Below are 20209 nucleotides of genomic sequence, written 5' to 3'. Positions count from 1 at the left end.
TGTCTTAAACCATCTGTGCAATTTTTGTACTCAATTTTGAGAATCAAAAATTGGAAATTTCCTATTGTTTTGTGCATACAGCCCCTCTGCAGTACTATGTCCCCATAGGAATAGACTGAAAGACACCCTGGTCATAGTCACATCCTGCAGTCATGTGTTAATCTGGGTGGTCGGGGGTTGACTTTATATCATTTGTACATTGACATTGAACATCAACCTCTATCAATTTATTTTTGTCCCAAAACCACTGTATGGGCAGAGATTAAGATGTATGAATTATAATGTAATAATTCCGTAGAAAATCTCAAGTCTTGATAACTAGAAATACCAGGAACAGTAACTTTATGTTGGTTTCATAACCCGATTCTGATATTATTTATTGCACATTTATTTTAGGTAAAGAATCCAAAAAAATCAAGACAATTGTTCAATATAATGCAGAGGAACAATACCAGATATATTATATAAAATCTAAATAAACTAAACCTTTGAGACAGCAGCTTGCCCATCGTCTCCTCTTTTCCTTGCTGTATTCTTCAACAAGCTAGTGGATGAGCTGTAACTGTTTGACGGACAGGACACTATGAAGCACCTTACTAGATTTAGACATTGCCTTTACCATGAGAGAATATGTATTATGATTATTACTAGAAATCTATGATAATGCAGATCACATATGCACAGTAAATGTATATTACATTACACAGGTTTGTAGAGAACACTTACATGCTCCATGCTGACAACGGAGTTACAGTAAACTTAATGTCATCTTTGTGTTTACATGGCAAACTGCAGTTAGCTGAACTGATTGCCCAAACTGTAGAGAAGAAGAAAACATCTCTGGAAGTAATCCAAAGAACTTAGCTCCCCTCCCCTCCAGAGAGCAGTTAGTCATGTCATCTGTCCTGGATCAGATAACAGACCGGGAGGAATAATTTCACATAACTAGTCAGAATTGCTGAAGAGATGTATTTAGTCATAGGACAGAATAGGTATGCTTCCAGTTTTGGCTGGTTTACAGTTTGCTGAAAGGAGCCTTCTTTTTATCTTCTTTATGGGGACCCTGTCTTGTATGTCCACCACAGATTGCAAAACACATCACCAGCCATTACAAAACCAAAGGAGCAAGTGCATATTGACTTCTAATCAGACAAATAAACTAAGTGCCCATAATGCAAAAAAACTGTGTTTATTTTAAAAAAAAAATGGAAAAGATGTAGCAAAAATAAGCGGCTGAACATCTAGTAAAAATGAAGCGGATAATGGAGGTGATGTCAGTATCAGCCATAGACAGGAGGTTGCATTAAACAATATATTCATATCACAACTACAACTACAGAATCAGCGACTTTACATGATATTTTTTTACAGATTTCCCCACCCACCCCATTCTATTCTATAATATACAGGTGACATTCTTTTGGTTATTCTAGACTTAGACTCTAGACGTAAGTAATATCCATGTAGTGGTGTTTTTAGTATCTGTATATTTTGGGTCAAACCTTGGAACAGGTCACACTGGAGACGCCACTAATGGACTTGAAGGCAAATCCTCCTATAGCTCTAACCTGTATAAGGTAGAACATAAAAGACACAGGGTCAATATTGGTAATTGCCATTTTACTAGTAACGCTAAAAAGAGGTGCCAAGTGTGAAATGTATACAGTATTTACACCTCCCCTGGCCCTCCAGATATTATAACTGGAGGTCTGAAGAGACCCCAGACTATAATAATTTAAATTATTTGACCGGAAATAAATCAGGAACCCAAACCACCTGAACCCCAAACAAAACAAATCTTGGGGGGGTTCGCCCATCTCCATTCCTAAATTTGACTGCAGAAAATTTGTATCAATTTTCTTGCCATAAGGTGGTTCTTTGATTTGTTGCCTATAGAGATGAGCGAGTAGTGTTCGATCGAGTAGGTATTCGATCGAATACTACGGTATTCGAAATACTCGTACTCAATCGAACACTACTAGCTGTTCGAAGTTTAATGTTCGATGTAGAACCAGCGTTGATTGGTAGAATGCTATACATTCTGCCAATCAACGCTGGTTCTTCTCTTACCTTTCCGAAGTCTTCTCCGCGCTGCGTCCCCGTGTCTTCTTCCGGGTGGAATTCACTCTGCCTAGGCATCTGGCCTAGGCTGAGCCGACTGCGCATGCGCGGGCATGCACGCGCATACACGCGCAGTCGGCTCTGCTCAGGCGTCGGGCCTGGGCAGAGCCAAACACGCATGCGCAGTCGGCTCTGCCTACGCTGGATGCCTAGGCAGAGTGAATTCCTCCCGGAAGAAGACGCGGGGACGCTGCGCCGGGAGAAGACTTCAAGCAGAATCCAGCCCGACCGTCACTCGTGGACTTGGTAAGTATGATTTTATCGAATGTTGCGTACCCCTGAAACGAGCACTTTCCCCCATAGACTATAATGGGGTTCGAAATCCGTTCGGACAGTCGAACAGTGTGCAGCTGTTCGAATCGGATTTTGAACCTCGGACACTTTAGTGTTCGCTCATCTCTAGTTGCCTACAGTTTTTAAAGCAAGGGTTGATGCTAAATATACTACAGAAAATAACCAAAAAATAACCATTTACCTGTGTGCTGAGAACTCACCTGTCACATTAAGTTTTGCTGCTTTAGTCGGTATCTCTAGAATATCACCGAAAAAAATGTAATAGAAAATGTAATATTAATACATAGTGAAATATAAAACTGTGAGATGACATCGAGTTGACATAGAACATGCGGGTAATATTACTGGGGAGAGTTACCTGGGGCTTTCGTTGGTTGGGGGTCAGCGGCTGTGCGGAAAAAGAAAATTTGGAAATGTGTGAAAAAGAATGGTACCATTAATAATATATATTACAAGTACCCATCAGCAAGTGTTTTACCTGAGCAGATGACTCCGCTGTCCTCACTGTGCTCACAGTTATGAGTTTTCCATGGACGATGAGGACACTGACTAAGCGCAGACTCGGATCCAACACAACGTACATCATCCAAAACAATATTACCCGTTCCTTCTCCAAACTTTGCCAATCCAGGGGCAGAAATGGCCGTACCACAACCCAACTGTCTACACACAACCATTGCATCGTTGATGTCCCAAAGATCATCACACACCGTGCCCCATGAATTGTAGTAATATAGCTCCACGCGGCCGGCACAGCGATCCCACCCGTTGGTTAGGCGCAGATCCTCAGGATATACTAAAAGAGATGGTAGTAGTGTCAAGAGCAAAAACAACCATGAATCTACAGCTATAAGGTCAAGTAGGACTTGATCACTCTTAACAACATCATGGCGTAGGTATAGTGGGAGCGGAGATAGACGATGTACCCAAGTGGGTCCACCTTAGGTCCTTGGGTCTACCGGGGAAAATTATTATGGGGGCCTACTCTACAACAACACCTACAAAATGGACCACAGTACCCTTTGGGTGTCTTCTGCTGGACCATTATTGTGTTAGAGGCTGAGCCCAGCGGAGGACTAGTCTGACACTGTTCACATTGTAATAATCAAAAAATAATATTAATTCTTACTCACTTGGAGGTTGAGATGCAGGAAGACTGGAATTTCCTTAAAGAAAAAAAGAATATGTGTAAGAACAGCACACCACTACCATGAAACAGACCAAAAACACAAGAATCTGCAGGCATAGTACCACACTTGTCCATGGGCTGGGTTTGGTACAAGGTAGATAGGGGTCCCAGTACAGATTTTGCATTGGGGCCCAAGAGCTTGAAGTTAGGCTTATTCTAACACTTGAACTGTGTGACATTATAGACTTATTTGAGTTTTGGATTTTGGTTCTTTATAACAATTTTACTCACAAACATGCAGCTGAAGAGTACAAGTACCTGAGCACATGACGCCTACATGCTCCAGTGGGCCACAGTCATGTACGAACCACCCACGGTGCAAGCACTGCCAGAGTGTCTGCTCAGTTCCCAAGCAGTTTACGTCATCCAGGATGATATTCCCACTACCTGGTCCATACATAGCAAGGGGCATGATGGGACCACCACAACCAGCTTGTCGGCATACCACCTCTGCATTGATTCTGCTCCAACCATCATCACATACGGGGGCCCATGCGTTTCTGTAGTATAGCTCCACACGTCCAGCACAGGCATGCTCACCCTGGGCCAACCGCAGGGCCACTGGGGCTGTAGGTCAAGATAAAAAAGAGGAGGAATAGTGGTGATGTGTCGCTTGCTTAAATGGAGCAATGGTGATGCATGCAACTTAATTCAATCAATGCAATCTCTATGGGACTAACGAAGATAGCCAAGCACAACACTCAATAGGCCTATAAGCCTGGAACATAGAGGCAGTGACTCTACTCAGCGAGGGGTCCTGGGACCATGGTCATGGAGAGGGTAGTTGGGGGATAGATAATAAGTTGTGAATGTGGGAGCACCCATACTCACAGACTAAAGAGAGGGCTATGAGAGGTTAGCTGGACATATGCCAGGGGGGTGGATGCCAGAGAAAGTGCCAGTAAGTCATTTTGCCTAGATGCCAGGGTATTTACATACCGGGATAAGACAACAAGCTGAATCATTGGCTCAGATAAAAGAAATCCTAGGTATAATCTATGAGGTGACTTACCATCCCGGACGGTTGGGATACCGGACACTGTAAAGCAAGAGCATAGTGAATTTAAGGATAAGAATAATTATATAGATTTACAATAAGGACACAAAAATAACACACAAAGACCAAATACAGGAAAAGAATGTAATAGTATGAAAGTGAAAGAGAGTCAGCTATACAAAACGTGTCAAGCTCAGCATTTATTATCCCTGTACCGTGACATCACTGTGTGTATTATCCCTGTACTGTGACATCACTGTGTGTATTATCTCTGTACTGTGACATCGCTGTGTGTATTATCCCTGTACTGTGACATCACTGTGTGTATTATCCCTGTACTGTGACATCACTGTGTGCATTATCCCTGTACTGTGACATCACTGTGTACTATCCTGTACTGTGACATCACTGTGTGTATTATCTCTGTACTGTGACATCACTGTGTGTATTATCCCTGTACTGTGACATCACTGTGTGTATTATCCCTGTACTGTGACATCACTGTGTGTATTATCCCTGTACTGTGACATCACTGTGTGTATTATCCATGTACTGTGACATCACTATGTGTATTATCTCTGTACTGTGACATCACTATGTGTATTATCCTGTACTGTGACATCACTGTGTGTATTATCCCTGTACTGTGACATCACTGTGTGCATTATCCCTGTACTGTGACATCACTGTGTGCATTATCCCTGTACTGTGACATCACTGTGTGTATTATCCTGTACTGTGACATCGCTGTGTGTATTATCCTGTACTGTGACATCACTGTGTGTATTATCCTGTATTGTGACATCGCTGTGTGTATTATCCTATACTGTGACATCACTGTGTGTATTATCCTGTACTGTGACATCACTGTGTGTATTATCCTATACTGTGACATCACTGTGTGTATTATCCCTGTACTGTGACATCACTGTGTGTATTATCTCTGTACTGTGACATCACTGTGTATTATCCTGTACTGTGACATCACTGTGTGTATTATCTCTGTACTGTGACATCACTGTGTGTATTATCCCTGTATTGTGACATCACTGTGTGTATTATCCCTGTACTGTGACATCACTGTGTGTATTATCCCTGTACTGTGACATCACTGTGTGTATTATCCCTGTACTGTGACATCACTGTGTGTATTATCTCTGTACTGTGACATCACTATGTGTATTATCCTGTACTGTGACATCACTGTGTGTATTATCCCTGTACTGTGACATCACTGTGTGCATTATCCCTGTACTGTGACATCACTGTGTGCATTATCCCTGTACTGTGACATCACTGTGTGTATTATACTGTACTGTGACATCACTGTGTGTATTATCCCTGTACTGTGACATCGCTGTGTGTATTATCCTGTACTGTGACATCGCTGTGTGTATTATCCCTGTACTGTGACATCACTGTGTGTATTATCTCTGTACTGTGACATCACTGTGTATTATCCTGTACTGTGACATCGCTGTGTGTATTATCCTATACTGTGACATCACTGTGTGTATTATCCCTGTACTGTGACATCACTGTGTGTATTATCTCTGTACTGTGACATCACTGTGTATTATCCTGTACTGTGACATCACTGTGTGTATTATCTCTGTACTGTGACATCACTGTGTGTATTATCCCTGTACTATGACATCACTACAAAAACATGCAGTTCTATAGGGTTCATTTAGAATATAAGTTGGTGCTATATAGATAACATTTTGCTAATGTATTACAATCGTAGCTTACCTGTGTTGTTCATCATCCATAGCATCCACAGTAATAGCAGTGGCCTCTCCATCCTGTACTGCTCTGATCCTAGAGGCAGTGTACTGAGCCTTGTATAAGGGGCTGGAGGGGAGATTACATGTCCTTATGTCTCCCAGGAGAGATATCTATAGAATGACTGGATAGAAGTGAAACACGACACAATTGAGTTCTCTTTGATTCTTGTAATACTTCATACTCTTGTCAAAACACCAACACCCAGTGTAATGTGTAAGTGAGGTTTAGCCATGTTATGGCATGCGGTTTTATTTTTAGGAAAATTAGATTGTAACCTGCCCTATGCATAATGTATATGCTAGATACAAGGCACCAAAAGTTTCTGTAGACGCCTAAGCTTGCCCGTATTGACACATCGAAAATCTCTCCAGTTTTTGGATCCGAGTCCTTCATTTCCATATTATTTATGAATGTATATTCTGCCCATAGACACGAGACCCTCAAACAGTCAAATCAAATAGCATAAGATCGGTCCACATGGACAGCTTTTAGTCTCACAATCGAGTCTTGGACATGAAACTCAGTCCATGTGTGATGAATTTACCAGCCTGAAGAGTATGCAGAGAGGTGGACCCCTATGATGCTAGGAGTCCCCACAAATACTGTCCCTACATGGAGAATCAGAGCTAGTTCACATATAATTTTTCTGGGGCTTTATCTTTTGAACTGGTAGGCAGATTTTAAAAAATAAATTTTCATCTTGTTCATGGGCACAGCAAGAATCAAATAATGTATGGCATTTACCATATTGTAGTTGGTGACAGATCCACATTAAATTGTATCTTAAATATAGACTCAATTTAAGTTCTGGAACAGAAGATCTCTCAAAATGCTCTAGAATTACTGAGAAACTGGAAAATATCTATTTCTGACGCATCTCTCACTAGCAGAGGAAAGGATTAAGACTGGAGCAAGGAATCCTAGTCGTAATAAATCCCCCCCATTATCTATCAATGTGACCTCATAGTTCCCAAGTCTCATAACAAGGTAGTAGCAACAATAGCACACTACTGTATAATGTGTCAGTAAGTGCACGACACTAGCTTACGTCAGTCTGGGCTCTCTCCTCTTCTCTCATGTCTGTGTAAGACAATAAAGAGGTCATTTACCTACGAAGGTTTCTGAATAGATTGTGTCTTCTGTGTTTCAGTGAGTGTTCCCTGATCCCCTCCTGAATAGCCTCAACGGATGAATGTAATAGATTATAATCTGATCTCATAGGTACAATGACAATAAGAAGGAAGGAGATGAAAACAACACTTGGGGTAAAAAGATCAAAGCTGTTTTTAAGGAGCTGAGAAAATATAATATCTACATCTGGACATAATAGATTATAATATAGAGTGTACATATAAAAATTGATATAGAAAAAGAAGAATGTGCCTTGCTCCTTTAACCACTAGTCGTGGAGTGCTCAAAGGATGCATCTTACGTCTTCACCCACCAGCCATGGAGCTTCCCAAGGATGTGTCTTGCTCCTTCACCCATTAGTCGTGGAACGTTTAAAGGGTGCATCTTATGTCTTCACCCACCAGCCATAGAACTTCCCAAAAATGTGTCTTGTTCCTTCACCCACTAGTCATGGAACATTTAAAGACTGCATCTTACTCCTTCACCCACCTGTTGTGGAGTTCCAAAGGATGTATCTTACTCCTTCACCCACCATCCATGGAACTTCCAAAAGATATGTCTTGCTCCTTCACCCGCTAGTCATGGAACGTTTAAAGACTGCATCTTGCTTCATCACCAACTAGTTGTGGAGTTCCAAAGGATGCATCTTACTCCTTCACCCACCAGCCATAGAGCACCCCAAGGATGCATCCTGCTGCTTCACCCACCAGCCAAAGAGTGCCCCAAATGTGCAACTTACTCCTTCACCCACCAGCCGTGGAACTTCCCAAAGATATGTCTTGCTCCTTCACCCACTAGTCATGGAACATTTAAAGACTGCATCTTGCTCCTTCACCCACTAGTTGTGGAGTTCCAAAGGATGCATCTTACTCCTTCACCCACCAGCCAAAGAGTGCCCCAAGGCTTCAACTTACTCCTTCACCTACCAGCCGTGGAACTTCCCAAAGATATGTCTTGCTCCTTCACCCACTAGTCATGGAACATTTAAAGACTGCATCTTGCTCCTTCACCCACTAGTTGTGGAGTTCCAAAGGATCTTACATCTTACTCCTTCACCCACCAGCCAAAGAGTGCCCCAAGGATGCATCTTGCTCCTTCATCCACCAGTTGTAGAACTCCAAAGGATGAATCTTACTCCTTAACCTCCAACCACGGAGTGCTCAAATGACAAATCCTGCTCCTTTAATTAATTAATAAAAATGTAAAAATGTATAAAGGTTTTGGCTAAATTATGTGTTTGTATAGAAATTATTTGCATGATCAGAAAAGGCAAGAGATAACATATTTTGCATACAATGGCCACGTTAAATATCTACGTTATGAATTTTAATGTAAAGGGGCCAATTACTTATATTAATAAAATGTACCGTTAACTAGACTGGTAAAAGGGTGGAGCCAACTTTAATCAGGTGATCAAAGGGTTAACATCAGATTTGGAGGTTCCTTTCGCTGTAGACCAGGAGACTGCTCTAAGACCAGAGCTATTTACAGGTGCTTGGTGTATCCTACAACATAAGCAGAGAGAGCAAATACACTATTAATAGATAAGACAACTTGTGGTCCACGCAATAAAATGCACAAAAAATTGGATTTATAGTTAGGACCTGCCTATAGTAGCATCAATGGAACAGCAACCAAAATCCGGGACTGTTCCATTGAATCTGGGACTGTTAGGAGGTATAGACATAGATGAGTATATATCAACCTTGGTGTTCTTAATCCTCGTTCCTCAAGTAGAAGCCAACAATGCAGAGTCAGCTTAGTGAGCTCTACCTATTACTCGTAGGATTTTGCACACATGATCTTGTTTTGCCTGGTCAATGGTAATCTTAAAGTACTTTCTAAGAAAAATACTGACATAGCAGATCACAAGTGGGGAAAATGGACGTTGCAAAACTCTTTTGCATACAAGGAAATGAGCTCTACATTTTCTAATCTATCTCGTCCTTGTAATGTTTGCATGTTAGGAGAAGGAGTCAATAAACTACGAGCCCGCTGTATCAGTTTCCTGTTCTCATATTTTTTTGGCCGTCCACAGTAATGTCAAGTCGATGTCGAAAACAGATGTCAAATTCAGATTTCAGTATAGACGGCTTTCTCCGCAGTCTTAATCCGGCTCTACACATTAGATGTCAGACAGCCATTAGGCGGCCATTATGGGATCATTCAGACAAAAGGTCCCATCAACGTGAATAGATAAATTTACGGGGTCAGTTCAGTTGTTTAAAAAAAAAAAAAACAGTGATTCTTTGCAGGATGTCTGATGATCGATCATAAGTAACTGATCAGGCCAAGCACTTGTATTTACGAGCCAAATTTTCAGCATTGACCAATCTCTTTATAAATTCCGCTACTTCACAGCACTCCCTTATTATGTGAAGGACATCTCTAAGTCTATTCTTATGTAGTAATTCAAGACACTCATAAAATCTTGCATTTTTTAGAACACAACCTTATTGGTACAGGTCATATGCAATATAGATCATCGGGCATATACTGTATGTAGAATCCATAGAAAAAAAGTAACGGCTTTTAGGATATTAGATCCAGATGTTATGGTCAAAATCTGACCTTCTTCAACGGATATCTGCCACTTGAAGTCAGGATATGCCTTCCTTTATTCAGGACAGCACCTGAAATCTGGGACTGTCCCACTGAACACAGGATGGTTGGGAGTTATGAATGTTTACAGTGGCGTAACTAAAGTCTTGTGGGTCTCAATCTGTTGTCCAGACCCCCTACCTCATCCCTACAGCGAATTCTTGATAATGATGGTTACGGGTGCTAAGGAGTTTAATCAACCTTAGTGTGGTTAGGGGAACCTGTGGGTCTCCTTGGCTTATGGGCCAGATGGAAGCTGCAATCTCAATACTGTTGCCAATGCCTATAGGCCTCCAAGGCTCCTAGGCCCCGATGCAACTGCACCATCTACATCCCCTAAAGTTACACCCCTGGATGCCTACAGTTCCGATGGCACAAGAGCTCTGCCTATGGCATTGCTCCCAATATTCAGCCAGGAACTAGCTGTACTAGATACTCCGACTCCGGCTTATTAACTCCCTGGATGCCATGATCAATAGCATTCACATCATCCAGGGGTGCCGGGGGCGAGATCACCCCCACACTGCCACTAAAATAGTTATCAGACTGCGGTGACCCTAGGAAAATCGTTCATTTTATAGAAATTGACATTTTATTTGTAAAAGCGGAAAAGTGAGTGAATGCCGTAAAAAATTGTAATAGAATTGTGGGTTTTTTCACATGGACCCTGCAAAAACATTAATAAAAGCTAATCAATACACTACATGCACCCCAACATAGAGCCAAATGAAAGTACAACTCCTCACGCAAAGAATAAGCCCTCACATAGCTATGTCGACAGAAAAATTTTAGAAAAGTTTTGAATTTTGGAAGTTGGGGAAGAAAAATATGAAAAAAAAATTACCACTGCGTTCTTAAGGCGTTAAAGTAATATTTGCATAGAAAATGAAACAGATCGAAAAATTCTGCAGCTCTCGAATGGAAAAATGGAGACTGCAAAATTCTCCTCTGTACGAGGAAATGAGACCGAAATTTCTAATCTCTACTGTCCTTGTAATATTTGCATGTCAGGAAAAGGAGTCGATAGATTACAAGTCCTCTGTACATTTCCTTGTTTTTTGGCAGGCCGCAGTAATAGAGAAGACGTTGTCAAAAACAGATGTCCAATTCAGATTTCAGGGTAGATCGCTTACCCCGCAGCCTTGCCATAACTAGCCTTGCCATGGTAGCTGCAGACAGATGAATGTCACGTAACTTTATGGAGAGGATTTGGAACTCAGTATCCAAAAGTCGGGGGAATTGTCCCATGTCTTGCGCTCCTTTCAATTTTTAGTTTGCAAAGGTGTCTTAGTAAAGACTTGCATTCACCCAAAAATAACAATCCTGGATCATTTTATTCTTAGAGCTCCATATTGTCCGTTCCCTCTGTTGGTCCTACAGGTATGGATAACTTGACAACTAGGTGTTACCAGTTGGAGGATGTCCTTGCACAGTCTGGTGTGGTCCAATGAGTGTTCCTAGTAGGAACGCACCACTTTAAGAATGGGCATGGGGTATGGTAACGCCCAGTTGTCAATCTATGCATCCATTCCTAAAAGAGGAATGGTACAACACCTAGTTATAGGAAAAGATGTTGTTACTATACTAAACAGACACGACAAGACAGGAGAAGGGTTCTCTATAATTCATAAAAGTGGCTTGTTGGCACCAATTTGACAACCAGGACACATGCCCCGCGTGACCCCCCCGCACGAGCGCTTATCAGGGGAAACACAATGGGACAAGGTTAATGAAGAGGAGGATCTCAGATAACAGCAGCAGAGAACTATGAATGGACGTGCAATGGAACATTTAGAGGCTGCCAAAAGCAAAATATAACCTTTGGTGCTTACTTTGATCTCCTGTCGCAGTTGACACAATGTGACACGCCGTAAGTATTACACCCCAGGGTAGAGCAGATTACAGATGAGGAAAACATCCAGCTCTCCATGTTCAAGGACTCGCTCAGATATCAGGGCATTACAGGACATTACACCTCAATAGCCGTGTTTCATTGTCATTAAAGGGAATGTCTTATTACGACCACTCCATCAATAATCTGTGTCTAGTATCGCCAATCATCCACATTTAAAGGGGTGGTCCACCTTAATTTCCCAAATGGGCTGTAAATGGCAGAATAAACTACTCACTGATATAGTTATGACTGGGTCATGTTTAATATCCCCATTGCTCAGTGGCACCTTTTTATTCAGTTCAGTGTGCTCCCGTTTACATGGTGGTCTGGTGACGGAGGGGCACGTGATCTCACATGTCCATCATTGACCTTCATGGGGCTCTCTTTTGATTAACACCACCATCTTAGTGGCCTCCATCTACGGTATGTACGCGTAGAGTGTGGGATTGTCACAGTGTCATTACGCACTTGGGTATCTAATCTTCCCCTTGGTTTTAATGGGAACAAAATATTGGACCACTGAAATTATCTTGTGCCAGTTCATCATGTCCGTACAGTATAAAGTGCAAGTGTCATGGATGTTTGTACTAAACCATGCCTGAGAAACACGCAGATGTCGATTTCCTAACACGCCTATGATCGTGCGGCGTTATACACTGGGAATCGCCAGCTGTGCCCCACTGAAATCTTATCAAGGACGTGTCGGGTCTCCAGGCTGGTATATATATGTTATTATTTACTTTCCCTTACACAGTATTCATGTGAGCTTCTCTTCTACTGACTTCTTCTAGAATGTCTTCTGCGGGGTATCTAGTAACCCTGCTCCTTTGCTTCGCTTATTCCTTAGCGGAAGAGAAATCGGTGATCCCTGAGCGTAAGTAATGCCCATAATAACTATCATTATATGGTATCCTATTGCTCTGTTCCAGTCATTCCCATCCAGGGATTAGCAAAAAAAACTTGGCGTTCCTCATAAACGGATTAGGAGCACTCTGGAGCCCAAAAACAGCAATTGTTCATTTTCAGTATAGATGTAGTACCTGCAGGACTATGGGGTATTTGAAGAACAGAGGTTCATAATGAACAGGAATAAGCAACATGGAACATCTTTGCAACTTTGTAGTCGACGGATTAGTCAGGGTTATAGTTGGGGTAAGTGTTGGAGTGGCGGTGGTAACAATAAGAAACGAAGCCTTTTGCGGTGCTGGGACAACAAATTGAATTTTTGCCTCGGGTAGCAGAAAGTCTAGTCACATATATCGGGCTGGTTATTCTTATTCTGTGTCTCCACTTAGTACTGTTGAGTTCAGATGTGAACTGGCTTCAGGTCTTGGTGGGCCATTTCTATCACAGTTCACCCCAAAAAGCTCTGTTATCATCTGTGTCGTGGCTTATGTCTATGGAGAAAGCCACAACACCTGTATCTGTCATATTATAGATACCAAAGAGTGACTTGTAATGTAGTAGTTGGGGTATTCAATGCAAAAATAACAGTGCTATACGTCCTGGAAAATCTGGTCTCCACCACAATGGTGAATGGAGTCTAACCATGGACTTTCTGTGCTTGGATCAAGGGTATTAGGGTACGACCACACAGTACATTCATGACGTGTCCATGTGTGGTTTGGATGAAATCTGAGAATAGGTTCTTTACATTTTTATAGAAGTTTTTTCTTCTTTGGTTTTAATTGTGTCGTGAACCATTGTCAATGTGCCAAGAAGAAAAATCTTAACTGACTTTGTTTCTTCTCCTGTATAGCACGATGTGGAGTCACCTTATCAGATCCTTATAAACCGGTTCAAATCCAAGTTAACGAAGACGCTGATTGCGGCTGGACCATAGACAGACCAAGCAATGAGACCACAAGAGTCATCTTTTCCCTCCTTGAGTAAGAACAGAAATATCCTGCCCTTTTTGCTTGAGTTTATATTGACAAATGTTATGACTTGTAGCCAACCAGGTTCATAAACGCTTGAGTGATAGACGTGGAGTAAACATAATATACAGGACAGTGCAAATATGACATTTCACCATTTCCACCAATTCAAGTTCTTAGCACGTTAATAGTCACTGCTCCACTGATTCCAACACAGTTGGAATTTTCTCTCTAGCCCCCACCATTCCTGAGCAACAAGAGCAGCTAGCTTTGGTGCGTGATCCGCTATGTAAGCTCTGTAATGTCAGAAGGGCGGTGTTAGGCAGGGGGTGTGATTCAGAGCGCCAGTGTCAGAGCTCAGAATCACACTCCTTGTCTGATCCTGCCTGACACCGCCCTCCTGACAGTACAGAACCTAAATAGTATATCAGGCACCAAAACTAACAGCAGTAATTGCTCAGGAACGGTGGGGGCTAGAGAAAAAAATCCAACTGTGCCAGAATCAGTGGAGCAGGAAGTGGTGAAAGGTCATCTTTAACCCCTTAAAAACACAGGATATGTTCCATTTTTTCATTGTTGTTTTTTCACCTAAGAGTCATAAGTTGATGTTTTTTTCAGTATAACAGTACAGGGGCATCTTTAGTTTTGTGAAACAAGCTGTTTTGCAAAAGGGTAAAAAAAAATATGAAATAGAATAGGAATAAAAACACAACACCATACCATTACTTTTTAGGTTTTGTTTTTGTTTCCCTTCTTAATATGGAATAACAGTGTGTTTCTGAATTTTTTATTATTTGGGGGGTTATTAATGTATTTTTAATAACTTTTTCTCCTACGTATAATTTAGATCCCCTGAGCAGGGGTCTTGATTGCTCGTACCATATACTGCAATACTTTTTAATTGTAGTATATTGTCAGTTTACCACTCCTGGCATCCTGCCCAGCAGTACATACATATATGGATTTACCGCCCTACTTTATGTCTTGGACGAGTGACATGAAAGGTTAAAACAACTTGAACCAAGGGTATAAAAAGATACTTGGCTCATCCCCTATCCTGGATTTATAGACAGGGAGTTTCCTATATCTAGGGATTATTTTATTCCTTTCTAGAGTTGGATTTGTATTGTTTAGGTTCTGTGACCCCAATCTTGTAAAGTCCACCAACACATTTATTGGTATGTCTATTTCTTGAGTTATTTTAACTGGATTGTGCCATTATGGACACCTATACCTTATCAGCAGGACAGGGGATGTGTTCCATCATTGGGGGCCCGAACACTGAGTCCTCCAAGGATCAGGAGAACAGAAGACTGAAAGTCCCCCTAAAGCCTCCTTGAGAATGGAGTCCCTTGTGCGATCACTGGGGGATGTTTGAAAAGCTGCAATAGGCATCAAAATGGCCATAAGTGGTTTCAAGAACAAAAAAAAGTCTGCTTTATTCCCAGAAACAGCACCGCTCTAGTCCAATGGCTGTGTCTGGTATTGCAGCCGGTTTTTATTCATAGTGCTAAACTGCATGGACAAGAGTGGTACAAGAGTGATGATGTTCAGCAAACCATTTTCTTTCATTCTAGACAACCCATCCATGTAGTCTTTGGCAGAATTGCTGTATGTGTGTTCTTGTATCTTCTCAGCTTGGACAAATCATCAGATTGTTCCCAAGAAAACATCACAATCACTGACGAGAACGATGAAGTTTTGGGAGTCCTTTGCCCAAACTCTCCCAAGATTGCAGTGTACGAAGCTCCAGGCAAAGTCTATATCAGGGTATCCACTGACGCCAAGGCTGGTGCGAGGACGGCATATTTTTTGTACTATTCTGTTACTCCAGACATTGGTAAGACATCATTCCAAATGAAAGATTAAAAAATTCTGGAATTTTATAAAAGTCAGTATAGAAGTAAAGGTAACTCAAACTTGAATCGGTAAAGCCATTGACCGATTTCTGGCCAATGGCAGTAGACATCTAGCCAATGACAGGACATTACGTGGCATACACACACAGTATATTACTTGCAAATTTTTGTTGCAAAACTTCCAAGAATTTTCTAAGCTCCCATATTTTATACTTCAATGATTTCTCTTTACTGATTCTTCTCAGATCTTAAGTGCGGAGGAAGTGTCCGAGGTTATTCGGGAACCATCTCCAGTCCCAACTACCCCAATCGCCATCCACACTTTGCTTTCTGTTTGTGGCACCTACAAGTCCCAAAAAACACATTACTGAAGCTGTCCTTCACTGAAATCTTGTAAGTTTCTTTGACTTGTATTTCTTTACTAAGAGTAATCCTTAAAGCGTACCTCCAACAACACCACCCCTTCTGTGGCGGGCATACGCCATTGCCTTTTAAGTCTCCTGGGGCCTAGTCAATAATTCTGCAAGTCTTTCTTCAACTTTAACCATTGTAATTTGCTATTGTGTCATTGTTATTCTTTTCCTTTTGTTCTCCCAATGTAGCATAGAGATTGATCCCTCCTGTCGATTTGACTTCATCGCTCTCTATGATGGTCCAAACACGGAGGCCCCTCTTCTGAATGTCCTATGCGGTCGTACCACTATTGATCTGCAGACAACCTCCGATACTCTGACGTTGTTGTTTAGCGCAGATTATGCAAACTCCTATTTCGGTTTCAATCTTCAGTATACAGCATTACCTCAATCTGGTAACAGTAAGTATGGCTTTGTGTCATGGTCATCTATTGTCGGTGGTTAGTGAGGCCTAGTGCGTGATTTATTAAGGGCAGAGTGGCTACAAGTGGAAAGGTATGCTAGAATAGAAACAATTGGATATTTTTATACATGTCAGATGATACTTTGTGTGTGGGCTCTGTAATACTGGATTATGGGGTATGGTATATCTGACTCCTGCCTTTAAATAGTCTTCAAACTACAGCATCAAACTAATACATATTTGGCCTACAGAAAAATATTTGGAAGTCAATAAGGGTAGCAGATGTTACAACTGCAAATCAGCAGAGAGAAAAGACAGTAGGAAAATGGCCAACCCCAAAGTAGTCAACGGGGTCTGCCGAGGTCCACGTGTAACCGCTGTTTTTGTGGTCTAGCTCTCTGTCATTTGGATCTCACAGCAGACCCAAATGATGGCGATCCCAGCGCAGATGTGAAGGGAGAAAAGAGCTATACACCACAAGGAGTAGAGACGTATGGCAGTATATTATAGGTCAGCTACCCACCATTTGGTGGTGGGTAATGGAGCATACATGGGAACAATATATTGCTCAGTCAGTGTACCCATCTATCAAGTCGTAGTTCGTATGAAGTACTAATACAGGGTGTTTGATAAATCTGAAATGTCTGGTAAAGGTAAGCACCCCGTCATTCATGAAAAGGAGTGGGTGGTCTTCAATAAGCCTCATAGTAGATTTATTGCTTATCCTTGTTGAAGTTGCCCCCTGGTCTGTGACACCTCTGCCGACTACCTGCATGACTGCCGAAGTCATTCTCTGGCCCCAGTGGTACTTTGCTAAGACCAATGAAGGGCTGCGCCATCTTGTGCAGCGGAGCTCCTTGTTTACTATGCTGCAGCCATGATGATTTTTTTCTAGTCCCCACCATTCCCGTTCAATAAGTGAAGGTTTATTTTACTGACTAGACTCTCTAAAGACAAGTGGGTGGCGTCAGGAAGTAGCAGACAATGGGGAGGGACTCAGACACTGTCAGAGCTCAATCACAACTCCTTGGTGGTTACCACCCACTTGACATTATAGAGTCTGGTTAGTATATCAGGCACCAAAACTAAATGCACTTATTGCTCAGGAACAGTGGGGAGAGTGGAAAAAATCCAACTGAGCTGGAATCAGTGGAGCGGCACTGATTAAAGGATGAAAAGAACTTGACAAGGTGGTAACTATAAAGAGAAAAAGTACTAAATCCATGACTACTGTTGTATTTGCCACCATGTTTTGTAGTGACTATGACCCAGATTTATTGACGGTATTTGTGTTATGTTGCAGGCGCCTTGGATTGCTCTAGTGACTCCATGACGGTTGTTCTCAGTCCAGAATATATCGATGGATTGGGATACAGTCCCTCTGATCTGGCACTAAGTGACGACACCTGTATTGCACAGGCAACTAATCCTATAGTATTTGACATACCCTACCATGGATGTGGCACCACTAAAAAGGTAAGACCATGTGACTTTTCACTGTTCTAGACCACAGTAGGGCCCAAAGGATATATTCAAAATGTAAAACGAGCGTAGACAGCGACGTTACATCCATTGGTCACATGGCCATGTTGCAACTCAGTTCCCTTCAAATGAATGGAGCAGAGCTGCAATACCAAGCACAGCCACTATATAATGTATGGCGCTATGCTTGGTACGTAGTAAAGAGACCACAACAATGAATATCACAGTCCTGGACAATCCCTTTAAGTGACATTCAGACACTTCATGAAGAAATATAACAATCGGTGAGTGAAGGACGACTTTAACCTTTCTATTCCTTTTTCTAGGCAGAAAATAACATCATCTATTACACAAATACAATCATTGCGAATCAAGGCAGTGACGTCATCACGAGACGTAAAGATCTGAAGTTCATTCTCACTTGTGAGCTGGACAGTAACTCCACTGTGGAGACCATGTACCTGACCACCGACGAAATCATCCATGACCAACAGGAGACTGGGAAATATGACGTCAGCCTGGCCTTCTACGAGACGCAGGATTTCATCACTCCAGTGCCCCAATCTCCTTATCAGGTTGACCTCAATCAGATTGTGTATCTCCAAGCTTCAGTAAATGCCCAGGATCCAGACCTGACTGTATTTGTAGAGACCTGCTTTGCATCTGACCAATCAGATTTCCAAGGACCTACTCACGATCTTATCAGAAATGGGTAAGAAAGGAAGCGCCAAACCTACATAGGGTTTAATGGGGGTGTTCACAATTAGAAAAATAAGGATCTGCCATGTTTTTGAGAAACAGCGCCTTGTTTGTCTAGAGGTTGTGTCTGGTATTGCAGTTTATCCTCATTTACTTGAATAGGGATGAAGTGCATTACTAATCTCAAGTCATGGACAGATGTTTTAGGGAAAAAAAACTGATCCTTTTTCCTATTAGTGGGCAACCCCACATGAAAACCCCTTTAACTGATTTTTTTTCTATTACAGATGTGTAACAGACAGCACTTACCACAATTTCCCTTCGGGCAGTGAGTATGCCAGGTTCAGTTTCAATGCCTTCAGGTTCCTGAATGCCCAAACCTCTGTGTATCTCCAGTGTCGGCTTGTAATATGTGACGTCAATGACCCCGAATCCCGCTGTAATAAGGGATGTATCACTCGGCAGAAGAGAGATCTGAGCTCCAAGGGTTGGAGAACAAATGCCGTGCTTGGCCCCATCCGTCTGAAGCGTCATATCGAATCCGAATCTGCAGGTGAGATACTCGACAACCAATGGGCACAAATATATAGCTCTCCATCGAGATCTACCACCATATAACATCTCCATCACTAGGTGACATATTCTGCCCATCTGATTGTACAAACTATCACTAAGATTATCTTCTAAGGAGTTTGGTTCTTTCTACAGGTTCCATTGGTGAAAAGAATGAAGAAGTTGTCAAGACCGATCAAAGCAACTTATATGTTGTGGGCATCGCCGTTCTGGTGGTCAATGTCCTCATACTGGCGCTGGTGCTGACAAGATATTACAGAAGGGAAACTACCTACAGATACCGCCCCGTGACCACACAGTAACCCATACCTCCATATATCTCTGCTCTTCAGTGCATGGGGCAGAATACCTTCCGAAAATAAAAGCACAAAAGCATGAACTTCTCTCTACAAGTTTCTGGGTGGCTGAGACACTAGACCACACAATAGCCCCTAGCCTTATATTGTCTGTAGTACCAGATTGTTAACCCTGGTGGACACACAGAAGTTTTCACCGGTGCCCATATGCCATAAGTGTTTGATAGATATGGGTCTCAACCTTTGGGACCAGGACCTATCTGCGGAATATGTCTACTGTTGGGTGGCCATGGTTGGAGACACTGGTACGCATGCATGTCTATCTCATTTCACTTCTATGGACGTGTTCTGTTGTTTTTGGAACGCCCATCAATACAAATGGGAAGGCAGCACTTACATGGCCACCTCTCACCAGACAGGACGGGGGTCCCCATTCTGGACACAGGTACCAGAGGTGGGATCCACATCTATAATGTACTTATGGCATATTCTTTAGCTATGTATTAACATCTAATATCACCCACCTCCCCCTAACCCTGTACTAGGCCTAACACAGTTCTGGTTATCTGTACATTTAGAGATTATTCTATTC

At 42.0% G+C, this 20209-nt stretch overlaps 2 protein-coding genes across 4 annotated transcripts; one reads left to right on the top strand and one right to left on the bottom strand.

Annotated features, from left to right (window-relative positions):
- Positions 1-464: 464 nt before the first annotated feature.
- On the bottom strand, positions 465-19091 carry LOC142183526 (scavenger receptor cysteine-rich domain-containing protein DMBT1). 3 transcript variants are annotated; one of them, XM_075258636.1, is made up of 10 exons: positions 19058-19091; positions 8888-9025; positions 6354-6510; positions 4617-4643; positions 3863-4171; positions 3549-3581; positions 2894-3211; positions 2774-2803; positions 2616-2651; positions 465-1568 (listed from the first exon to the last, which is right to left on the bottom strand). In XM_075258636.1, exons 3-10 carry the CDS (start codon positions 6403-6405, stop codon positions 1564-1566), a joined length of 810 nt encoding a protein of 269 aa, XP_075114737.1. In that variant the 5' UTR covers positions 6406-6510; positions 8888-9025; positions 19058-19091; the 3' UTR covers positions 465-1563. The 3 variants fall into 3 exon arrangements, with proteins under 3 accessions (XP_075114737.1, XP_075114736.1, XP_075114738.1); XM_075258635.1 differs by lacking the exon at positions 19058-19091 and adding an exon at positions 9226-9455; XM_075258637.1 differs by lacking the exons at positions 3863-4171; positions 19058-19091 and adding an exon at positions 9226-9455.
- CUZD1 (CUB and zona pellucida like domains 1) lies at positions 12793-19683 on the top strand. The gene is made up of 9 exons (XM_075258634.1): positions 12793-12889; positions 13775-13904; positions 15530-15732; positions 15997-16144; positions 16354-16565; positions 17871-18043; positions 18376-18761; positions 19036-19301; positions 19457-19683. Exons 1-9 carry the CDS (start codon positions 12808-12810, stop codon positions 19621-19623), a joined length of 1767 nt encoding a protein of 588 aa, XP_075114735.1. The 5' UTR covers positions 12793-12807; the 3' UTR covers positions 19624-19683.
- The last annotated feature ends 526 nt before the right edge of the window (positions 19684-20209 follow it).

This window comes from Leptodactylus fuscus, chromosome 10 (genome assembly GCF_031893055.1).
Source record: "Leptodactylus fuscus isolate aLepFus1 chromosome 10, aLepFus1.hap2, whole genome shotgun sequence".
In the NCBI taxonomy this organism is placed as follows: Eukaryota; Metazoa; Chordata; class Amphibia; order Anura; family Leptodactylidae; genus Leptodactylus; species Leptodactylus fuscus.
The sequence above is the reverse complement of the archived record's forward strand: the minus strand, read 5'-3'. Positions and strand labels throughout refer to the sequence as shown.